At 39.4% G+C, this 23826-nt stretch overlaps 1 protein-coding gene across 2 annotated transcripts; it reads right to left on the bottom strand.

The window, feature by feature from the left end:
* Window positions 1-9063: 9063 nt before the first annotated feature.
* On the bottom strand, window positions 9064-18846 carry slc35e3.S (solute carrier family 35 member E3 S homeolog). 2 transcript variants are annotated; one of them, XM_018255961.2, is made up of 6 exons: window positions 18017-18845; window positions 14441-14551; window positions 12758-12916; window positions 12579-12661; window positions 11506-11669; window positions 9064-11269 (listed from the first exon to the last, which is right to left on the bottom strand). In XM_018255961.2, exons 1-6 carry the CDS (start codon window positions 18401-18403, stop codon window positions 11112-11114), a joined length of 1062 nt encoding a protein of 353 aa, XP_018111450.1. In that variant the 5' UTR covers window positions 18404-18845; the 3' UTR covers window positions 9064-11111. The 2 variants fall into 2 exon arrangements, with proteins under 2 accessions (XP_018111450.1, XP_018111452.1); XM_018255963.2 differs by lacking the exon at window positions 11506-11669 and adding an exon at window positions 12331-12459 and having other exon boundaries at window positions 11139-11269; window positions 18017-18846.
* Window positions 18847-23826: the final 4980 nt, after the last annotated feature.

The raw sequence follows: 23826 nt of genomic DNA, 5'->3' as shown, positions 1-23826 counted from the left end.
GATCTGATCGTGGGCTCTAGGGCCCAACGAACGGATCCTACAGTGGCTTTACGGGCGGTCGGATCACGGGACCGCATCAATGAACATATGCGGTCGCGATCCAACAGGATTTTTAGTCCCATCCGATCAAGATCTGGCCGACTTTCGGCCAGATCTCAATCGGGGAAGCCTGTCAGGGGGCCCCATACACGGGCCAATAAGCTGCCGACTCGGTCTGTCAGCAGCTTTTATTGGCCCGTGTATGGCCAAATACACTGTCATGGGGAAAAAACGTTTTCAAATTGCACTCAAATCCGGTTCTTAAAGGAGAAGGAAAGCTACGGAGGCATTTTATTGCCAATAGATTAGCTGCAATAGTTCAAGCTAGAATGCTATATTTATTCTGTAGAATGTTTTACCATACCTGAGTAAAAGCTCTAGAAACTCTCTGTTTGTTTAGAATAGGAGCTGCAGTATTAATTTGGTGTGACATCACTTCCTGCCTGAGTCTCTCCCTGCTCTGGGCTCAGATTACAGTAGAGAAGGGAGGGGTGGGGGAGAGAGGAGCAAACTGAGCATGCACTTGCCCAGGGCAATGAGGTTTAAGCTGAAGGCAGGAAGTCTGATACAGAAGCCCATGTGTACACAATAGAAGGAAAGAAATGCAGTATTTCTTTTGACAGGGGACTCAGAGCAACATTACTTTGGGGGTTTACTGGTATATTTAGATGGACCTTTCTGATAAGGCTTACTTAGTTTTAACCTTTCCTTCTCCTTTAAAAGAGCAAACAGATTTTTTTTTATATTTCATTTTGTAATCTGACATGGGGCTAGACATATTGTCAGTTTCCCAGGTGCCCCCAGTCATGTGACTTGTGCTCTGATAAACTCTCTGATAAACTTCAGTCACTCTTTACTGCTGTAGTGCAAGTTGGAGTGATATCAACCCCCCCCCCCAGCAGCAAAACAATGGGAAGGTAACCAGATAGCAGCTCCCTAACACTAGATAACAGCTGCCTGATAGATCTAAGAACAGTGCTCAATGGTAAAATCCAGGTCCCTCTGCGACACATTTAGTTACATTGAGTAGGAGAAACAACAGCCTGCCAGAAAGCAGTTCCTTCCTAAAGTGCTGGCTCTTTCTGAAAGCACATGACCAGGCAAAATGACCTGAGATGGCTGCCTACACAGCTGAAAAAAAACCACACTTGTTGTTCAGTAATGAAATTTTATATTGTAGAGTGAATTATTAACAGTGTACTTTAGAAATAAAACCACATCATAAAAATCATGACAGCATCCCTTTAAGGAATAGCTGCAAAATATTAAAAGGTGTACTGATGACCATCAGTCATTTTAACCGCTGTGCACTAAGCATTTCCTTTCTACAGATTTGGGTCATCTGCATAAATACTGACTGACATCAGAAATCTCTTGAGTGGGCACATCCAGTGTTCCACCGATATAAGTGTGATTGAGCCAGTTAACGAGTTAACTCAAGAGCGCTAGCTGCACGTTTCGTCCCTACAGTTTTCCTGTAAGGTCTTAGTTACTAATGTAGGCGCTAAGCTGCGCAATTGTAGTTGCCAATATCAGATGTTTGCTTTCATTTTCTAGATGGGATGCTTCTTGAGACCCAAATGTTCGTGAATCTGTCCCATAGTCTATTATTTGCAATTCCCCCAAAAAAATACAGTAAAGGCAATGGTTCTCAAAGCAAAAACCTCCATGTGCTGCCCTAGGCTTTTGCTGATAACTGTACCCCTCACCTTGGGAAGTATGCTAAAAAATAAAATATGAGGTCTTCAGTTACATTGAGGAAGAGAAACAAAAGCCTGCCAGAAAGCAGTTCCATAGTGCAGTTCTGGCTCTTTCTGAAAGCACATGACCAAGCAAAATTACTTAAGGTGGCTGCCTACACACCATTTGCCAAATTTACAACTAAACAAAATACACTTGTTGGGTTAAAAATTAAATTTTACATAGTACGTTATTTGCACTGTAATTTAGGAATAAAAACGACACCATAAAAATCATGACAGAATCCTGTAACATTTTTGTCCATTCTGTCTAAGTGCTTCAATTCCTTCCTTTGTCTTTCTGTTTTACTTTCTTTGCCACCTCTTTCTTGGCACTTAGCCTTCTATTCTGATGTGCCTTTTTCTTTTACCTGTGTTTTCTATTTGGTTCTACCAACTGTCGTATTTTCTGCATAACAGTCCAGATTTTGACACCTCAACCCGTAGTCCCGGATTTTAAATAAAAAGTACAGTTTCTTCTTGATCTCAGTTGGAAAAGGCTATTGCTGCAAGCAGTAAAAAGAATCCAAAATTATTTTTTAAATATGTAAATAGTAAAAAAATGAAGCAGGAAGGGTATGGACCCTTAATAACAGAGGGGAGTCAGCAGGTTATTTTTCATCTGTCTACACAAATGTGGAACTAGTAAATGAAGGTTTCCTTCCTTATAGTCCCAATCCTAGTAATACAAATAATGTTGCATGATTTACACATGAGGAAATTCGAAAGAGACTAAAACATGTTAAGATAAACAAATGGACCAGATGGTATTCATCCCAAGGTACTTAGAGAGCTTAGCTCTATGATTGCCAAACTTCTTTACTTAATTTTTCAGGACTCATTGAGGTCTGGCATGGTGCTGAGGGACTGGCAAATTGCTAATGTGGTGCCGATATTCAAAAAGGGATCAAAACTACAGGCCAGTTAGTCTGACATCAGTGGTAGGAAAGCTTTTTGAAAGGGTATCAAGGCATAAGATACTGGACTTCATTGCAAATCATAATACTATGAGTTTGTGCCAGCATGGTTTTATGTGTAATAGATCTTGCCAGACTTGTTAGTGGAGGACCACAGGGCTCTGAACTTGGTTCTTTGCTTTTCAACTTGTTTATTAATGACCTGGAGGTGGGCATTGAAAGTACTGTTTCTATTTTTGCAGATGATACTAAATTGTGCAGAACTATAGGTTCCATGCAGGATGCTGACACTTTGCAGAGTGATTTGTCTAAATTGGAAAACTGGGCAGAAAACTGGAAAATGAGGTTCAATGTTGATAAATGCAAGGTTATGCACTTTGGCAAACATAATATAAATGCAAGTTATACACTAAATGGCAGTGTGTTGGGCGTTTCCTTAACTGAAAAGGTTCTAGGAGTTTTTGTGGATAACAAGTTGTCTAATTCTGGGCAGTGTCATTCTGTGGCTACTAAAGCAAATAAAGTTCTATCTTGTATAAAAAAGGGCATTAACTCAAGGGATGAAAACATAATTATGCCTCTTTATAGGTCCCTGGTGAGGACTCATCTGGAGTATGCAGTGCAGTTTTGGTCTCCAGTCCTTATGAGGGATATAAATGAGCTGGAGAGAGTGCAGAGACGTGCAACTAAATTGGTTAGTGGGATGGAAGATTTAAATGATGTGGGTAGACTGTCAAGGTTGGTGTTTTCTCTGGAAAAAAGGCCATGAGAGGGGACATGATTACACTTTACAAGTACATTAGAGGACATTATAGACAAATAACAGGGGACCTTTTTACCCATAAAGAGGATCACCGTACCAGGGGCCACCCCTTCAGACTAGAGGAAAAGAACTTTTCTTGCCCACTTTTCACAGTGAGGTTGTGGAATGTACTGCCGGGTGATGTTGTGATGGCTGATTCTGTTAATGCCCTTAAGAGTGACTTTGATAATTTTTTGTACAAACATAATATCCAAGGCTATTGTGATAATAACTCTATAGTTAGTGTTTGGGTATTTATAATTTATGTGAGTGTATGGAGGGGGCAGTCTGTGTATGTATGGATGCTGGGTTTCATTTGGAGGGGTTGAACTAGATGAACTTTGGTCTTTTTTCAACCCGATCTAACTATGTTTGTAACTATGTATGTCCTACACTGATGACAGAAATAGATACAACATTTCCAAAACATAATAAGAGGCTTTTTGGCAGAGAGCCCAGAACACTCAGCGCCTGCACTTTGAAACTATGCACCAAATCCACTTTTTTGGATTCGGCCGAACCCCTGAATCCTTTGTGAAAGATTCGGCCGAACCGAACCCTAATTTGCATATGCAAATCAGTGAGGGGGAAAATAGTGCTGCGCACTTCCATGTTTTGTGACGAAGTCACATTATTTTAAGGATTTGGATTCAGTTCGGCTAGGCACAAAGATTCAGCCGAATCCTGCTGAAAATGTCAGAATCCTGGCTGAATACCAAACTGAATCCTGGATTCGGTGCATCCCTATTTGAAACATTTGTAACAGTTTAAGATAAGCAAATATACAATTGTAACTAATAAGATAAACAGGTCTCTTGAGAGAACTGAGATTAGCATCTTAAAGGAATTGTTTAGTGTAAAAATAAAAACTGGGTAAATAGGCTGTGCAAAATAAAAAAAAACGTTTCTAATATTCAGTAGTTAGTTAGCCAAAAATGTAATGTATAAAGGCTGGAGTGACTGGATGTCTCACATAATAGCCAAAACACTACTTCCTGCTTTTCAGCTTACTTGGTTTTCACTGATTTACCAGACAGGCAGTAACATGGTGACTTGAGGGGGGCCACATGGGTTGTAACTGTTGCTTTTGAATCTGAGCTGAATGCTCAGATTCAAAAGTTATGTCCCACGTGGCCCCCCTTCAAGTCACTAACTGACTCACAGCTGAAAAGCAGGTTGTGTTGTGTTCTGTTACACACCCAGTCACTGCAGCCTTTATACATTACATCTTTGGCTAACTAATTATATTAGAAACATTTTTTATTTTGCACAGCCTATTTACCCAGTTTTTATTTTTACACTGAACTGTTCCTTTAAAGGGCAATTTCACCTTTGTTAACAAAACTGTAATAACACATAACAGATGGCCCTAAAACTCCCAGAAATGTATTCAATCTTTACTAACCCGGCACATTTTTTTTCATCAGTCCACAAAATGTTGCACATTTCTCTTTAGGCCAGTCAATGTGTTCTTTGGCAAACTAACCTATTCAGCAAGTGTTTTTCACCAATAGGACTTGCCGATACCTTGGCTTCACATAGGCGTTTTCTAATTGTAACAGAACTCACAGGTAACTTTAGACCTGCTTTGATATTCCTGAAGCTAATCATTTGTCATTTTGGCTATTCTTCTATCCATTCCAATGGCAGTTTTCTTCCACCTCTTTCTGGTTTTGTTGCCATTTTAAAGCATTTGAGATAATTTTAGCTAAATAGCCTACCATTTTCTGCACTTCATTATTTGTTTTCCCCTCTCCAATCAACTTTTTAATCAAAGTACGCTGTTCTTCTAAACAATGTCTGGAGCAACCCATTTTACTCAGATTTTCAGAGAGAAATGCACTATAACCAACATGCACAACATTTGGAGGCATATTTATCAAGAGTCGAATTTTGAATTGAAAATACTTCGAAATTCGAATTCAAAAAGACCAACCGAAATCAAGCCAAAGGCGAATAGGTCAGTTTTCGTCCGAATAGGTCCGTATTTGATCGAATTCGAATCCAAGTTTTTCCCCAAAAAAAACCTTCGAATTTTAAAGTCCACCAATTGACTCCAAATAGGTTCTAGGAGGTCGCCCATAGCCTAAAACAGCAATTCGCCAGATTTTAGATGGTGAATGGTCGAAGTCAAATATTTGAATATTCAAATTTTTGAATTTGGACTATTCCCTAGTCGAAGTACACAAAAAAAGCTCAAAATTTAAATTTTTTTCATTCGAAAATTCATCTTGACCTTTGATAAATCTGCCCCTTGCTGTCTTCTTCCTTAAATAAGGACCCATAATTGACACCTGTTTTTTCACAGCCTGAAAGACCTCACTAATTGAACTCCACACTGCTATTATTTTGAACAAGCCTCAATTAATGATTCAAAATCAGCAACAGTTGAGTCTGTTAGTTTTCTATTACTGTACTACTACTAGTACATTATAACTAGTATAATTTCTACAAAAACAGTGATTGATCAGGTTAGTGATGACTGCTATTATTCTGAACACAACTGTAGATGGGACCACAAAAAATGATGTAATATGAGGGATGTACATTTGAGGTTTCACTGTATATTCTTATTATTATATGTTATTATTATTATTATTATAATCAGACCAGTCAGACTAAGAGTTCATTTAGCAGCTTTGCATTTTGTCGCGTATGTAACGATATCCAACAGTTTCTTGGAACTACCAGGGCACCCTCGTTCCTGGCAGCGTTTCCCCGAATATGAATCCGTAGCAAACATCACTTCTGGAGGGGGGTAGAGTGGGCAAGGCTGCACCCAGTAGTTATGTTACTGCTTGTAACTATCAAATGCATCTGCCATATAACCGATTTAAAGGAAACCTGTCACGATTGAGTTAACACTAGGAAGTCAATAAAACTGTTAAAACAAACCACATACCTCAATTTATTCAACTCAAATCTCACTAAATCTCAATTTATAACTACTTTTGAAAATGTCCGCGAGATACTGACTGAAGCCCCGACTTTCCTGAAAGTCAGGAGAGCAAGGCATCATGGGTAGAATCAGCCCTGCACACTCCTCTCACGATATCTCCAGTTTCTGCAGTTGTCAGGGGCTGGAGGACTACAGGTCGTGAATTTGTATAGGAGTTCAAAAGCACAGACAGAATGGGGAAGAACATCGGTTCAGCACGGAGGAGGGAGAAGGGAGGGGGTGTCAGATAAGGAGCTCCGTTTGCCGGCATTACAGAGCAGAAGTAGCAGCTAAAGTTTAACTATAGTCCTGCTGCTTTCTGCTCTAATCACAGATAGTACTGGGAAGCACAACATCGGTAAGGTTTATCAGCACGGAGGAGGAAGAAGGGAGGGGGTGTCATATGTCAGATAAGGAGCTCCGTTTGCCGGTATTAGCAGAAGTAGCAGCTAAAGTTTAACCATAATGCTGCTGCTTTCTGCTCTTCATGTAAACAATTAGTCTACTCTTGACAAGCAAAAGTATTGAGTTACTTTACCCTTCACACACACTTTCCTGATTTTTATATTTAACCCTAAATCCCAGCAGTGTCTTTATTTATTATTTATTTATTTCATTAGGCACATTTTTAGTTTGGGGTTGACTTTAAGCTAAAGGGGGCTCATTTACTGGGCAAATGTGCACCTGGGCAGTAGCCCATAGCAACCAATCGGTGACTGGCTTTTTACAGGCAGCTGCAGGTTGAACTTTGAAAGCAAACATTTAATTGGTTATTGTCCAGGTGCAGATTTGCCCAGTGTTTATGAATGGGCCCCAAGAACTGCACAGTTTTAGCATTTCGGTAATTTCATCGTTTATGAGATTTTTTAGTAAAAGCCCACACAATCTGAATAGAACAATGTGTTTCAAACAATCCTTATAGAATATCAAGTGCTGGTGTGACATGAGTGGTACAGAGCCAGTCTATCACAGAGTATACTCTATCACTAAGCATCCATGAGATTTGGCAGTTTGGCACAATCCACACACAGAAAACAAAGGGGTCCTGTTTCAACATAGCAGCGCCTATGAAGCACTTTTTACATGTAGGAGATTTTCTAATCCGTTTCAGATATAGACAAAAACAGCTGACTAAAGGGTTAAACTAAGGAGGGAAAAGATATATATTACTTATGTCTCAAGGTGACAGGTCCTCTTTAAGTAGAAAATTTATCATTTCACATCTCTCACTGTTAAAAACCCTTTTCACATCTTAAGATAAATTGTCCTTCAATGATGGCACACCATGAGATTGAATGACAATAACTGAAATCGCTGATGGTAACACCAATGCATCACAAAGTCGTCTGAAGTTTCCTTCAGGCATATGTTGTAGGGAGTGCTTTACTGAGGTAATTTGCAATTAGTTTTGATTTTTTATTATTTAATTAATTATCTTTTTATTCATCAGCTTTCCAGTTAGCTGCTATCTGGTTTCTAGGGTCCAAATAACCCTAGTCACCAGCCAGTGGATTAAATAAGAAACAAGAATATGAATAGTAGAGGCTCTGAATAGAGAGATAAGTAATAAAAAAAACAAAAACATTGTAGCCTCAAAAAGCAATAGTGTTGGACCCCATCTGACAGCTGAAAAGAGCCACAAGAAAACAAATATATTTCAAATAAATTAAAAATTAAGATAAATTGTTGCTGAGAATTGGCTATTTAAGGGGGTTATTTATCAAAGTCCGAATTTATCTCAATATTTTCTGAAAAAAAAACTCTGACCAAATCCTCAGAGGTTTTTTGTGCTTATTTAATAATACACTTTCCCGAAAATTTTGTTTGCAGGAAATAATTGCAAAAATCCAATTTTGGATTTTTCATTATATTTTCAAGTTTTTTTTCCGGATTTTTCACCAGAAAACTCCAAATTGCCAAAAACCCAGAGCACATCAAAAAATCATTGGGACTTCTCCCAATGACTTATATGCAACTTCGACAGGTCTGATATGGCGGATTTTCAGATTCAGACTTTTCTATCCTCGGGGTTTAATAAATTCTGAAAGATTTGTGATTTTTTTTAAAAGTCTGATTTTATAAAAAAAAAAAAGTAAATAACCCCCTAAAAGTTAAGGTGAACCACCCCTTTAGTGCAGTTGTCCACAAGGAGATTAATCCCCCACGATAACTCTTCTGCAGGTGGCTAATCTCTTCTTAATGCTTTCCCACCAGCAATTAAGTGAATTGCTGGTGGTAGAGTCCTCCCCCGAGTCGGTTACCCACTGAATACCCGGGGGTCGAATTCTGGATAGAAAATCCCTGATTTCCTGACTATGCGGGCAGACTGCTTCAATTTGTTAGCAACTTCAGGATTTAATAAATTGAAAAATGCAAGTTTTTTAATCTCAAAAAAAATTATTTTTCCCCTTTAAAACTCGAGTAGAAAAATTCAAGCTTCAGTAAATACCCCATACCTAGAGTATGGTTTTCTGCTAATCTAATATATGCTGCATAATCAACAGGTGTTTGGCAGTTCAGTAATCCAGTTGCAAACTCTGTGGTATGTTAAAAACTATTGTATAAGTTCACGTTTAAATATTTCAATCACTTCAATATTTTAAAAAAGGTCAAAAATACAAAATAGAAAACATTTTAAAAACAAAAATCTTTATTTCTGGTGAAACTACCTGAAAACAACTTTTGGTTAAGGACATGAAGCATTAAGAGTTAGATATGGTGGAAGGCAGATCTTACCGTAGAACAGAGATCCCTAACCTTTTTTACCCATGAGCCACAGTTAAATAAAAAAGAGTTAGTGAGCTACAGAAGCATGAAAAATGTTGTTGGGGGGTGCTAACTAAAGGATATGATTGGCTATTTAGTAGCCTCTAAATGGGCTGGCAGCCTACTGGAGGATCTATTTGGCAGGACACTTGGTTTTTATGCATCTAAAACTTGCCTCCACGTCAGGAATTTTGGTATATATTTTTGGTATATATTTTGTTAATTGGAGACAAATAAACAAAAAAACACCCCTTTTACACTTCCTTAAAGGGGATCCCTTATGCAGTCCAAAAGTCAGGTATAGAGTAAATGGATACATAAAATGGAATCATCTGTACCCAATTGGATAAATATAGATATAAACCTAAGAGCATTCCTATGAGTCGTCTACTCTTGGGTCAGATGAAGGGGAAACAGGAAAAGTGAAAAACATTAACTTATTGGATAACATAGAGATATGTCTATAAGGTGGTGTTAATGTAGAGTATTTCATCTGAAAGTTTTGTTCCAAAGAAAAATGTTTCTATAGGTGCCTCCCCCTTCTTCTATATAGGACATTTTTTTTGTATAGGAGACCCCCTTTTTCTATATAGGAGATCCTTTATAAACATTTTTTTATGTAAGAGATCCTTTATAACCGTTTAGTATCGACCAATGTTGTGTAAATATGTGAGTTTAAAATCGAATTAATAATAGCACTGTATTTGTGAAAAATGTTGTAAATGGGGATCAGAAGTTGAAGTAGAACATTTGTAGGACCTAGGACTCTGTGGAGAGTTGGGTCGCAGTAGTAGGAGGAGCTAAACATAAGAGACAGAGAAGTACGCTTCCCCATGGAAATGAATGTAGGATTTGCGGAAGTGTTGCCAGGAGACATGCGCAGTAGAATTAAGCCTCTGAGGAAGTCGCAGGACGAAACATGTAAGGCAAGTAACGTCACTGGAAGGCACCCCATACCACACACGAGGAAAGGACGATATAAGCTAAGTTTACAACTCCCTAAAAAAAGGCTCGCCTTTTGGGACTCTGCGCGGACATTTCAAGGGGGAGCTTCCAGCAGGACGGGGCATAGATATGCTTTTTTATAACAAACACCATGTAAGTGCATTTTAACATTTTACTTTTTAAAAAATAAAAAGGTATTTTACACTATCTGCTGCTGCATGTCATCTTACAGCTTTTACCAGGAGACGTACTTCATGATTTTTTTTACATGCAAGTTGACAATATGTGTTTGTGAGTACCCATCTAAACAAGGTCTTTAAAGGAAAGTTTTGTAACCCCTTGGTGGTGGTGAATGCTAAATAAGAGTAACACTTTAAAGGTGGAGTTACTTGCAAGCTTTGCATCATCCCTAAATCTTGTGTATGTGCCAAAAAGTAGGAAATGATGTGGGGGTTATAGACAGCAAGGAGGGAGGTGGAATGCAGAATGTGTAGTGATTGTGCAGATGCTCAAGGCAATAATGTATAAAAACTATGGATATTTAATTATAAAAGGGATTTTTATTATACATGTTTTAATGTGACAGGTCACCTTTTAAAGCATTTCTGTGTGTCATCTGCCTAGAACTTGGGGGTGCCTTCCTCTAAGTTTGGCAGGTTTTAATGATAAAAAGTGGAATCCTATCTTTTTTTTCAATCTCACCTACAATGTAATATACTGTATATAATATATAAATAACCATTATTTGCTGTATAGTAGGTTGGAGTCATTCCATTCATCACAGGCAGTGCATGATATAGATAGAACATGGATAGAACACAAACAAAATTACCTTACACCTGAGGAAATACATTTGGTGGAAGTTTATAAAGCGGATTAAAGCAAACCACTTGTATGCAAATGTGTATTTCTTCTGCAGGTTCCACTTGGAGAAATTGTATATTCAATAAATATTTGTGTGGTCTTTATATTATTGAATATTCAATACAATTTTCACTGAAACGATCTTCCTGTAGGGGGGTAAAAGAGACTGCACCCTTGTATGTTGTACTGACAAATTCTAGTAGTTTCCTCAGGGAAAGGACAAGCTTCAGTCTGTGCTTCAAGGCCACATGGAACATCTCTAGAATTATTTTAAAAATAAAAAAAAACATCTTGTGAAAACAAAATTGAATATGATGACATGCTATAATATGCTGGATTACAAAATTGTATGTAGAAATCGACACAATTTATTTGAATATAGTTATTAAATACAGTTCTTCCTTTCAGACAAATGAATTCTATCAGCATTCAAATTAAATTGTCTTTTAAAAAATACTTAAAAAAAAAAATCTCATGGTCGTTGAGCTAATTTACTTTTAAACACTTCCTGTTCATTGATTTTGAAGTGGGTATAAGCTAAAATTCCCAAAAGCGTGCAGAGAATTCCAAAGCCCTGGTTCAGAGAAAGGGGGTCCTGAAATAGTAGGTATCCTCCCAAAAGAGTAATGCAAAATTTGAAATGTCCAAACATATTGTACCTGAAAGATGTTTGTTAAGGATGGTTGTTACATTTTAAATATATATTTTATGCATGCTCTTAAACTAAAGTCGTATTTGGGAAAACAAATCATTTAATAAAACTATACATACAATGCTACAACAGATACAAAAGCCGAGATGACTACATTTAAATTTGAATGGTTTTAGGTCACTACCGTATTACAAGCCTTAGAAACAGACACTGTATATTTCAGCTTTTTCAGCTTATCTAGTTTCTCACCCTCCAGGTTTTGATAAACTCATACAGATGATATTAGAAGCTGCAGCTCAGGAATAGCCGGAAGACCGCCCAGATTTATGTAGTGATCCTTATTTGCATTATCCTACAAACTCTCTTCTTTAAGAATAATGGTACACCGAAAAATCTGATCACTGCTGGCACTTGCAACAAGAAACAACAGTGGCCAAATGCCCCTGTCTACATGTCACTGCTTCCTATGGTTATCTATGAAAACAACTGAATGCTGGAAGAAGTGGCAAAGCATGGGGCTCACTAAAAAAATGTTTGGTTGAGCATTTCTGAACAGTGGTCCCTATGTCACCATTACATGTGAACAACTCCAGATCTCCGTTTCTACCAGTATCTTAATAGTGCCCCCTATTTTTTTCCGCATAATTAAAGAAACCAACTTTTCATACCAAAAATTGCAGGTTGCCAAATAAGGAAGTTCAGGACTGAATCTGCACTGTGCATGTCTTCTCTCTCCTGCTTCATTTGCATAACTTTGATACAGTTGACTGAATCTTGCCAGCCAATGGTATGTATCTCTGAAGAAACATTTAAAATAATAACAAAAATTTTTTTTTTATGACATAGGCTGTTAAATTAGCAAAATTGTCCAAAAGGTGAACCTCCCCTTTAACTGCAACAATCAAGAAAAGGATACGTGACAGGTGAAGTGTTTCCTATAATCCAGTAGATGGATAAATTTACCGTAAAGGCAATTACACCAGAGAGGAGTACCATGGCCTGTGAAAGAAAAATAATGATTGCTTCATGAACATCCAACAAAGTGCAACTCCATGTAACACAGAGATTAACAGACAAATGACAAATATAACTTACTATAGCAGAAGGCGACCAAGGTCCAAAAATGCCCCCTTCTCCAAAAACTGGTTCAAATATGGGAACGATACCCAGCAGCATAGCAGATGACAAAGGGGCCTGGTAGTAAAGCAGTTGCATGGAATTCACTTGTAACTCATGCTGCTTCGATCCAACCCACTAAAATATAAATCTGTCTTTAGCATTGACGCATAAGATACACAGATTGAGACAATGGATCACTTTCTTATCTATCTATCTATCTATCTTCAGTGGTGCTTTAAAGGACCAGTAACATAAAAAAAAATGTTTAAAAATGTGTTAGTGCACAATGAAAAATAAACACCATCCCTGGCTATTCACTGAAAAGGCATCGCCTTCATCCTCCTCCTGGTGTCCAGCAGCAGCGGTGTCCAGCAGCAGCGGTGTCACGGGCTCTCCTGCAATTTCCCGACTCCTGGTGTGACAGCAGTGTCAAGTTTGTTCCTGTGCTGGCGCGATCAACTAACAGCAGCGGGTCCTCTCACATCCCTTCCACTAGAGTCTCCCGTTCGTGCTAGTAGCTGCAATAGTGCTGCCAGAACAGAGCGCAAGACTTCCCTGGGCGCAGTTTAGTTCCAGCCGGGCGCAGTCCGCCTTTCCTGAAGCTGCTTTGCTGCCTCTCCTCTCGTTCCTTTTCTCTTGTCCCTAATGAATGAAGAGCTTCGTCTTGCGCCAGGGGTTTCTCCAGTTCAGCGCACTTTGGCTGCTTCTGGCTTCACCTTGTCAGGCGATTAACCCTTTGGTGAAAATAAGAAACAGCCCTTAAAATAAGCAGCCCCTGTGTGTGTGGGGATCAGTTAGATTTCGGAGCGAGGAGGAGACTGAGAGGAGAGGCAGCAAAGCGGCTTCTGGAAAGGCTGACTGCGCCCGGCTGGAACTAAACTGCGCCCGGGGAAGTCTTGCGCTCTGTCCTGGTAGCACTATTACAGTTACTAACACGAACAAGTGTGAGTCGGGAGACTCTAGTGGAAGGGATGTGAGTTGATCGCGCCAGCACAGGAACAAACTTGACACTGCTGTCACACCAGGAGTCGGGAAATTGCAGGAGAGCCCGTGACACTGCTGATGCTGGACAACGCTGCTGCTGGACACCGGGAGGAGGATGAAGGAGATGCCTTTTCAGTGAATAGCCAGGGATGAGAAATCGATCGCTGCAGGATGGATGGTCGCCGTTTCTGAAGAGGACAGGAAGTGGACTTTCTGTAAGTTATTTCTTAATAAAGGCTTTACTATTTAAAAGTTTCATTTGTCTTGGTGTTTATTTTTCGTTGTGCACTAACGAATTTTTAAACATTTTTTTATGTTACTGGTCCTTTAAAATTTATTTATCTCGTTTTAGGACTTGCATGAAAAACAGATCATGTTTTAAGCCATATTTATGCAGCAATATTCAAATGTCAGACTTTCAAGATGGACCAGCAAGCCATTTGTTCATTAATCTGTAGCTAACGTTTTGGCTCAAACTATTAAAGGCCACTATGTGGCCAAAAACATTTGAAAAGAAAAATATATGCATACCATGGCCTGCTGAGGTCCTCCAGTAGCTTGATAAAATATTTTGTATGTATGTATTTAACATTGTTTGAGATATGTGATTGAGACTTCCCCCTAGCGTTACTGCCTCTCCATATAACTAACAGTAGTAATTTAAAAAGTACAAACCACTTGATATACTGATGTCACCAAAACACCAAGAGCAGCAAATAGAATTCCCAGAGCATTAAACTTCACATCATAGTAAGAGTTCAGGAACACTCCCAATGTAATTGGTATCTGCAAAAGAACACAGAGCAAAAATGTTCATTATTGCACGCATCTGTCCTGAAATAAGCCGCCTTAAAGACTAAGAATGGGACAATATTAACAATCACATTTTTCCACGAATCTCTAAAAATTTGTAGCCATTGAGGTCCTATAGAATTCAATGAGAGCTGCGCTAAACTTTTTGGTCCATTAGTAATCAATTTGGACTTTTATAGTTTTTCTGATTTTTTTTCACTAGTAATTGTTAGAGGTAATTGTATTTTTTGGATCATTCAGCGTTTTACTACCTTTTCCCGGTTGTGCTTTTTAAATTCAGATCTTTTAATACATTTCATGAAAAAAACATGTAAACATTAAATAAACCCAAAAAAAACTGGTTTTGCTTCCAATAAGGATTAATTATATCTTAGTTTGGATCAAGTACATGGTACTGCTTTATTATGGCAATTTCATAATTTAAAGCTTTTCTTTATAACAGATCCCATACCTGTACAGGCACTTAGGTAGTAACTGTTTTTAACAGTGTGCATCTTACAAACAATAGTGTAATACTATATATATATATCTATATATTAGTGAAAAGGCAAGACGTCAAAGGCCGAGTGCTTTTATACAGGTCATGGAAAATATACAGTGGTGTGAAAAACTATTTGCCCCCTTCCTGATTTCTTATTCTTTTGCATGTTTGTCACACTTAAATGTTTCTGCTCATCAAAAACCGTTAACTATTAGTCAAAGATAACATAATTGAACACAAAATGCAGTTTTTAAATGAAGGTTTACGTTATTAAGGGAGAAAAAAAACTCCAAATCTACATGGGCCTGTGTGAAAAAGTGATTGCCCCCCTTGTTAAAAAATAACTTAACTGTGGTTTATCACACCTGAGTTCAATTTCAAAGGTTATAAAGCCATTTCTAAAGCTTTGGGACTCCAGCGAACCACAGTGAGAGCCATTATCCACAAATGGCAAAAACATGGAACAGTGGTGAACCTTCCCAGGAGTGGCCGGCCGACCAAAATTACCCCAAGAGCGCAGAGACAACTCATCCGAGAGGCCACAAAAGACCCCAGGACAACATCTAAAGAACTGCAGGCCTCACTTGCCTCAATTAAGGTCAGTGTTCACGACTCCACCATAAGAAAGAGACTGGGCAAAAACGGCCTGCATGGCAGATTTCCAAGGTGCAAACCACTTTTAAGCAAAAAGAACATTAAGGCTCGTCTCAATTTTGCTGAAAAACATCTCAATGATTGCCAAGACTTTTGGGAAAATACCTTGTGGACCGACGAGACAAAAGTTGAACTTTTTGGAAGGTGCGCGTCCCGTTACATCTGGCGTAAAAGTAACACAGCATTTCAGAAAAAGAACATCATACCAACAGTAAAATATGGTGGTGGTAGTGTGATGGTCTGGGGTTGTTTTGCTGCTTCAGGACCTGGAAGACTTGATGTGATAGATGGAACCATGAATTCTACTGTCTACCAAAAAATCCTGAAGGAGAATGTCCGGCCATCTGTTCGTCAACTCAATCTGAAGCGATCTTGGGTGCTGCAGCAGGACAATGACCCAAAACACACCAGCAAATCCACCTCTGAATGGCTGAAGAAAAACAAAATGAAGACTTTGGAGTGGCCTAGTCAAAGTCCTGACCTGAATCCTATTGAGATGTTGTGGCATGACCTTAAAAAGGCGGTTCATGCTAGAAAACCCTCAAATAAAGCTGAATTACAACAATTCTGCAAAGATGAGTGGGCCAAAATTCCTCCAGAGTGCTGTAAAAGACTCGTTGCAAGTTATCGCAAACGCTTGATTGCAGTTATTGCTGCTAAGGGTGGCCCAACCAGTTATTAGGTTCAGGGGGCAATTACTTTTTCACACAGGTTTGGATTTCTTTTCTCCCTAAATAATAAAAACCCTCATTTAAAAACTGCATTTTGTGTTTACTTGTGTTATCTTTGACTAATAGTTAAATGTGTTTGATGATCAGAAACATTTTGTGTGACAAACATGCAAAAGAATAAGAAATCAGGAAGGGGGAAAATAGTTTTTCACACCACTGTATGCTTATACTGTATTTTACAACAGGTGGTATTTATTAAAATACTCATGTTTCAGAGTCATGTGAAATTACACCACTAAGTACTAGGAATGCACCGAATCCAGGATTCGGTTCAGGCCGAACCGAATCCTAATTTGCATATGCAAATTAGGGGAGGGAAACCGGATGACTTTTTGTCACAAAACAAGGAAGTAAAAAATGTTTTCCCCTTCCCACCCCTAATTTGCATATGCAAATTCTGATTCGGCCGAATCTTTCGCAAAGAATTCGGCCGATTCCAAAATAGTGGATTCGGTGCATCCGTACTAAGTACTGTTTATAAAGATTTAATTTACATGATATTCATGGCTCTTGTGTTTTATATGCTTTCAGTGCTGTAGAGGACATTCATACATTAAGGCAGGTCCGGCCCTCGCATTTCAGGTACACAGAGGCCCAATCAGCCCACATAGAGGCCCAAACAGCCCACTAAATACTGACTTTCTATGGGACCTTGTAGCATTTGCCAGAACCCACAGATTGCCAGTCCGGGCCTGCATTAAGGGTTATTCCTCATTCTCTTACATCCAAAAGAGTAGAAACTAACATGTTATTTTGTCAACTGTGGTGCTAAATGCCAAGGATTTGCTTATGTCTGTATATTTATGGTAGATAATTTCTACAACCATAGTCTGGACATCCCTAAATCGGAGACACTGGGGAAAATTCACTTAAAAGATAACAGCCCATAAACTGTGGAAAACTTGTGAGGTTAAAAAGTCATATAAATAAAATATGAAAAATATGTCAAAACACCCATTGTACTCCCAGCAGCAGTTTGATGATTTATTTTCCTACAAAAATAAATATTTATATATCTAATGATAAGATATGGTCATTACACACACACAACACTTCTATTGTCAGTTTAGCACATTTCTTTTCTATAACTAGACCCAAGATTAACTGGATCACCTCCTTCATAGCAGTTGAATCATCTGACTTTTGCGAATTCAATATTTCAGGGCTAGTTTGGCGCGTGCTGGTCTGGAGTTCAGCGGCTTGGTAACTTGGTCAATGCCCTGTTGCTGTTTGAAGATGATGTAAGCAGGGGTGCTTCGCCAATGAGGCGAGTTGAGGCTGTCGTCTCAGGCAGCAGCGCCCCACTATGTACCAGGGGCGGCAAAAATGCCACTCCTGGTTATTTAAAAGCCGTATTTCCAGTTTTCAAACCGGAAATTCGGCTCTTCTAGCACAGAGAGCGCAGTTAGCCTCTTTGTGCAAGTGTACTGGCCCTCTTTGCCACCCTCATGGACCCCCTCAGGAGCAAAAAGATAAGCGCACAGGGGAGGGGGGGGCAGCAACTGCTGCTGCCTCAGGCGGCGGAGGGGCCAGGATTGCCCCTGGATTTAAGGCACAAAATGGCACACTCACCAACGTGAGCTTAATCCTTAAGGAGAAAGTCTTCCCATAGCACATTGTTTGGATGAGAATGATGACTGGAGTGGTCATGACCTTGGCCAGCTGGTAAGTACCTATGGTGTTGTTCTGAAGCGACAAGTTAGTGAATACGACAAAGCCGCAGAAGCTAAGTGCTAGCAGGGCCACTTTGGAAGCAGACAGACTCTTTGGGCAGAAGAGCCGCAGTCTTTGGCACATGTACAGTCCAAGCCAGGTTACCAGGAAGTGCACCAGCGTCAGGCTCATGTTGGGAAATCCATAATGCACATAAATCCACTTGTTTACAAACACAATGCAGATAGATGACAGCAGGTTGGCCAGGAGACCAGCAGCAATCCTCCACGGGCTATAGGCAGCCATATCCACGAGCAGGGGGTCTCAGTTCCCCTCAAAATAAAGGAAGCAAGCTGAAGGGCTCGGGCTGTAGTTGGAGTATGGGGAGGGAGAGTGGAGAAGGAGGAAACGACAGCTTTTCGTAAGTGCAACTCTGTAGCTCAAGGCATAGTGACATTCCCAATATATCTAGCGCCTCACTCACACATCTTCCTCCTTCTCCTCCTCCCCGCCCCTTTCCTGACTGCCTGCCATGTGGTAGGAGACAGGGCGGGGAAGAAGCTCGCGCAAGTTGCTTGACACGTCACAGCAGCTACATTCAAGGCCGGCACGAAGCGGCGGATCGCAAGGAGGAAGAAGCCAATGACAACGGTGAGCAGTCAGTCAGTGCTGTGGTTTGGCTAAGCAGCCCTTGACAAAGATGGCGAATCCTCACCAAAGTATATAAAATGCATAAATAAATAAATGGCAGTAGTGCTGACGCAACGCGTCCATGCCCTGCCCCTGACTCCTCTTCCTCCTATAAGAAAGCAGTTGGAAAGGAGGCAAATGTGATGAAAGACTGAATCAGGGCGGCGTATTGCTTGGTTGCACAGAAATAAATACATTGCCATAATGTTCCATTTGGATGACCTGTAATCGCTGAGTAACGTCACTACCGTCTGTTAGTAGGCTTCTATGGTCTGTCGGTGCCGTACATGAAAAGTACTGGGACTTGCATCAGAATCTTCTTACTCACGAACCTCTCTTTTCTATGCCAGGGACTAGTCTGAATATCAGTTTGGTTCATGTTGTCAGGATCACTGACCATAGCAACCAGTGGCATAATTAGATATTACGGCCCCACAGTAAATTATTTTTCAGGCCCCCAAAATGTCTATTGGTTGACCTGTTTTACCAATACATACCTCCCAAAATTTTGGACGTAAAAAGAGGGACAACATTTTTTTTTGCACTTATTCACACTTTTTCTTTGGCCACACCCCTGATTACCATGTTCATTTTACAAAATTTGGCAGGTTATGAAAGTATTTCTTCTTATCTAAACTGGATTTTTTTTGTGTCTCAAAAGTGTTACAAAGTATCTTATTTGTACCTGTTAGCTGTTCTGTGCTCTCTGCTAAAAGCCAATTAAGTGAGAAACTTTGTTTCTTTTTCTGGCTGTTCAGTGCAGAGAAAATAGGGACTTTCCAGTACAAATGAGGGACTGCAGGTTGAGCTGTCAAAAGAGGGACTGTCCCTCTGGAAAAGGGACAGTTGGGAGGTATGCCGATATTTATTGAAACTGTATATGAATTAAGGCCTCAAGGGGCCCCTCTGCAGCCACAGGGTCTCATGAACATGAGTCTTTTTTATTCTTTTATGAAGCTCTACCATTACCAACCATATGGCTGGTAAAATTCCATAGGCTGCAAACCCAGCTCCAACTTGTCTTACTTTGTTACTGTCAGAATTATACCAAAAATCCATTTTAAACTGAACTTACCCTTCTAAGGAACAGTGACACTTGTAATCCATTAAGTAAGTATACAATGGTGCCATATAATTAAGAATAGAAAATGACCATATAAGCTGGTTAAAGGTATGTAAGTTCTCCCTTATGAAGAAAAGCTGGTCAGGGGCGTAATTAAGGTTTCCATCTGTCTGGTTTTGACCCGGACAGCCCGATATTTTGAAGAGCTGCCCGGGTCAAACACAATGCAGATAAGTGGAACCTGCCCGGTTTCCCAAATAAGGAAAACCGGGCAGGATTCCCTTGATTGACACTGCGCCATAGAACAGCCCCTGATGTCATAGTCACGCCTATCTACATCATGCCACACCCACTGATGTCACTTTCCCGCCCCCTGCCCGGTCTCCCTAGGCAACCCTAGGCGTAATTACGGAGGAAGCAGACCCTGTGGCTGCTGGGGTCCCAAGAGATACAGGAGACCCCATGAGGTCCTAATTAATGAGCAATTCATATATTTTTGTAAAACAGGACAACCTCATGAGATTTTGGGGGCTCTAAAATCAATTTGCTGTAGGGCCCAGAAACATCTAGTTACACCACTGCAAGCTGAGAATGTTTACACTGGAGAAGAGGTGCAAAAGGGGGACATAACTATGTATAACAATATAAGGGGACCATATAATAAACTCTGATGCTTTAGTCAACAGTAGATCCTTCTAGCGAATGTGGGAGCATCCATTAATATTAGAAGAAAGGATGTTTCATCTTAACTCAGAGCTGTATTTCTGCCTGGTGCTGCCCTAAACATTGGAACTCTGACCACTCACCATCCCTTTGGCAACTGGTACATATGCAGTACAGTTTGAGTATCACACAAATGTAAGAGCTACCCTCCTCTAGCTCTACTGCCAGTTGAGTGGTGGTTGGGGGTATTTTTTTTCTTTTATTACCATTTTTTAATGTATATGCAGCCGACAGCTGCCCCTAAAGCTGCCACCCTGGAACAGACCTACGGTGCCTATGTATCAATATGGCCCTTAAAGGAATTGTTCAGTGTAAAAATAAAAACTGGGTAAATAGATAGGTTGTGCAAAAAAAAATGTTTCTAATATAGTTAGTTAGCCAAAAATGTAATGTATAAAGGCTGGAGTGACTGGATGTCTAATATAATAGCCAGAACGCTACTTCCTGCTTTGCAGCTCTCTTGGTTTACACTGACTTGACTATGATTAAGTGTCCTGTGGGGACACGAAATGCGTCAGGCTATTATTTTTTTATACAAGATGTAAATAAAGATTTTTGTATTACTTTATTAAAACTTTTGGACTCCTGGATTCTACTAACTAATCAACTTTTTTTGGGATTCTGGAATGGTGCCAGCTTGATATTTTAGGTCTTTGTATGTATTTCCCCTTTGCTGAGGATTTGGAGCATGTGCACCCGGACTCTTTGTGGAAAGCAGTAAGCTTATCTTTATATCGCACATGTCCATGCTTTCTATGATCTTTAATTATACACTGACTGGTTACCCTGGTAACCAGGCAGTAACCAATCAGAGACTTGAGGGGGCCACATGGTTCATAACCATTGTTTTTGAATCTAAGCTGAATGCTGAGGATCAATTGCAAACTCAATGAACAGATATGTACCATGTGGCCCCCCTTCAAGTCACTGACTAGAACTGAGAGATCTGAAAACAGGAAGTAGTGTTCTGGCTATTATGTTACACATCCAGTCACTCCAGCCTTTATACATTACATTTCTGCCTAATTAACTATATTGGAAACATGTTTTATTTTGCACGGCCTATCTATTTACACAGTTTTTATTTTCACACTGAACTGAATCAACAGACTATTCTGAATGTCATCTTGCCGACAGGTAGGAATTACTTATTTAAACAAACGTCCTATATCGCAATTTTAACTTAAATAGCTGCAACAGCAGCTTATTTGTTAAAACTTTATTAGGACAATGTCACAGGCGCCTTTTGGCATGCACTTCCCACAGCCAACAAAACACTTGACACTAGGTTTTTCCTAGCCTGTCACATGATAATGCAAAATACACCTACTTATAGCTAGCAAATTCAGATAATATAAGGAGTTGCTGACTAGTGGTCAAGTACTAGTAGTTTAAGTACTTTCTTTTGTAATATAATTTTGTTAACCAGTTTTATAAGTGTGATATTTATGTATTTTTTAACACTATAGGGCTCATTCATTTATTCATCAAAGTACTTTTTTTGCAAAACAAAAGTACAAGTGTGTGTGTATTAAAGAGGTTGTTAACCTTTAGATCTCCCTATCTCAGATAAGACATGGTCATATATCTGGGAAAATGCCAAAAAAACATCCATATGTGCAACCTCCAGCGAAGGGGCATATAAAATCATTTATCGCTGGTACTATACTCCAACACGCATAAGTAAAATTAGTGGCAACCCAGAACACGACACTTGTTTTAGAGGATGTGGCGAACAAGGATCATTTCTACACACATGGTGGACATGCATAGTGGCCCAGGAATTCTGGAAGATGATTCTAAACAGACACACACATTTCTATTAGGCATGAGAATCAATACCATTAATTCTAAACTATCCCATAAATTAGCCACACACATCCTGACAGCAGCAAGATCTCTTCTAGCAGCGAATTGGAAATGACCACAATTGCCTGGTTCGACAATCACTGATAACCAAAGTAAACTGGATCCGAGCGATGGAATCTATCAGAAATATACTTCTGGACAAGTGTTATGAAGGGGAGCTGGAGTGGTATCCGTGGGCCCGATACCTGGAGGAAACCCAATTTGAGTCTAACTCCCCTGAATCTGGAACTACTTGAACAATGCAATAGATAAGATGTCATCTGGTAAAGATATATTGTAGCTATGATAACTGTCTCTCTTCTTAAACTTCCCCCCCCCCTTTTCTTTTCTCCCCCTTCCCAATAACTGTTCCTTCTTCCCCATCTACAAGCCAGCTGCATGAATAGTACTGAATTGGAATAGCCTGAGAAATCATGGGAAATGACCAGATACTGAGAATGTTCCGCAACTTGCAGCTGAATACATGCTGTACTTTATTGCATTTTTTATTTGTTACATTGAAAATCAATAAACATTTCAAGTATAAAATAAAAGAGGTTGTTAATCTTAAAAGTAACTTTAAATGTTTTATTGAAAAAAAATATTATTTGTGTTTTTTCAGTTATTTAGCTTTTGCTCAGCAGCTCTAGTGTTTGCAATTTCAGTAATCTGTATGGAATAACAATGCTAATATAATGTTGATTGGGTTTAATTTCTGCAACAGATAGAATGGCCATCTAATTATGTAGCTTCTACACTAGGGGTCCCCAACCTTTTTTAAACACAAGCATGAAAAAGTCCATGGGGCTGTTTGGTAGCCTCTATATGTACTGGTAGCCTACAGGAGGCTCTGCTTGGAAGTACACCTGGTTTTTATGCAACTAAAACTTGCCTTCAAGCCAAGAATTCAATAAGCACCTGCTTTAAGGCCACTGGGAGCAACATCCAAGGAGTTTGTGAGCAACATGTTGCTCACAAGCTACTGGTTGGGGACCACTGTTCTACACCATGGAAACAAAAAAACTGAAGATGGCAGCTTTATATAGGAAATATTCTCAAGATTAATAAAAAAATACAAATGTATTTTTAATAAAAAAATACAAATATTGAGGGGGGGTCTACCACTTTAGGCGTATGCTTAAATCCGTTTTAAAAATGCTTCCAAAATATATATACAGGTAAAGGATCCCTTATCCGGAAACCTGATATCCAGAAAGCTCCGAATTACGGAATGGATGTCTCCCATAGACTCCATTTTATCCAAATAATCCAAATTTTTAAAAATGATTTCCTCTTTCTCTGTAATAATAAAACAGTAGCTTGTACTTGATCCCAACTAAGATATAATTAATCCTTATTGGAAGCAAAACCAGCCTATTGGGTTTATTTAATGTTTAAATGAATC

The sequence above is a fragment of the Xenopus laevis genome, chromosome 3S (assembly GCF_017654675.1).
Source record: "Xenopus laevis strain J_2021 chromosome 3S, Xenopus_laevis_v10.1, whole genome shotgun sequence".
NCBI lineage: Eukaryota > Metazoa > Chordata > Amphibia > Anura > Pipidae > Xenopus > Xenopus laevis.
The sequence above is the reverse complement of the archived record's forward strand: the minus strand, read 5'-3'. Positions and strand labels throughout refer to the sequence as shown.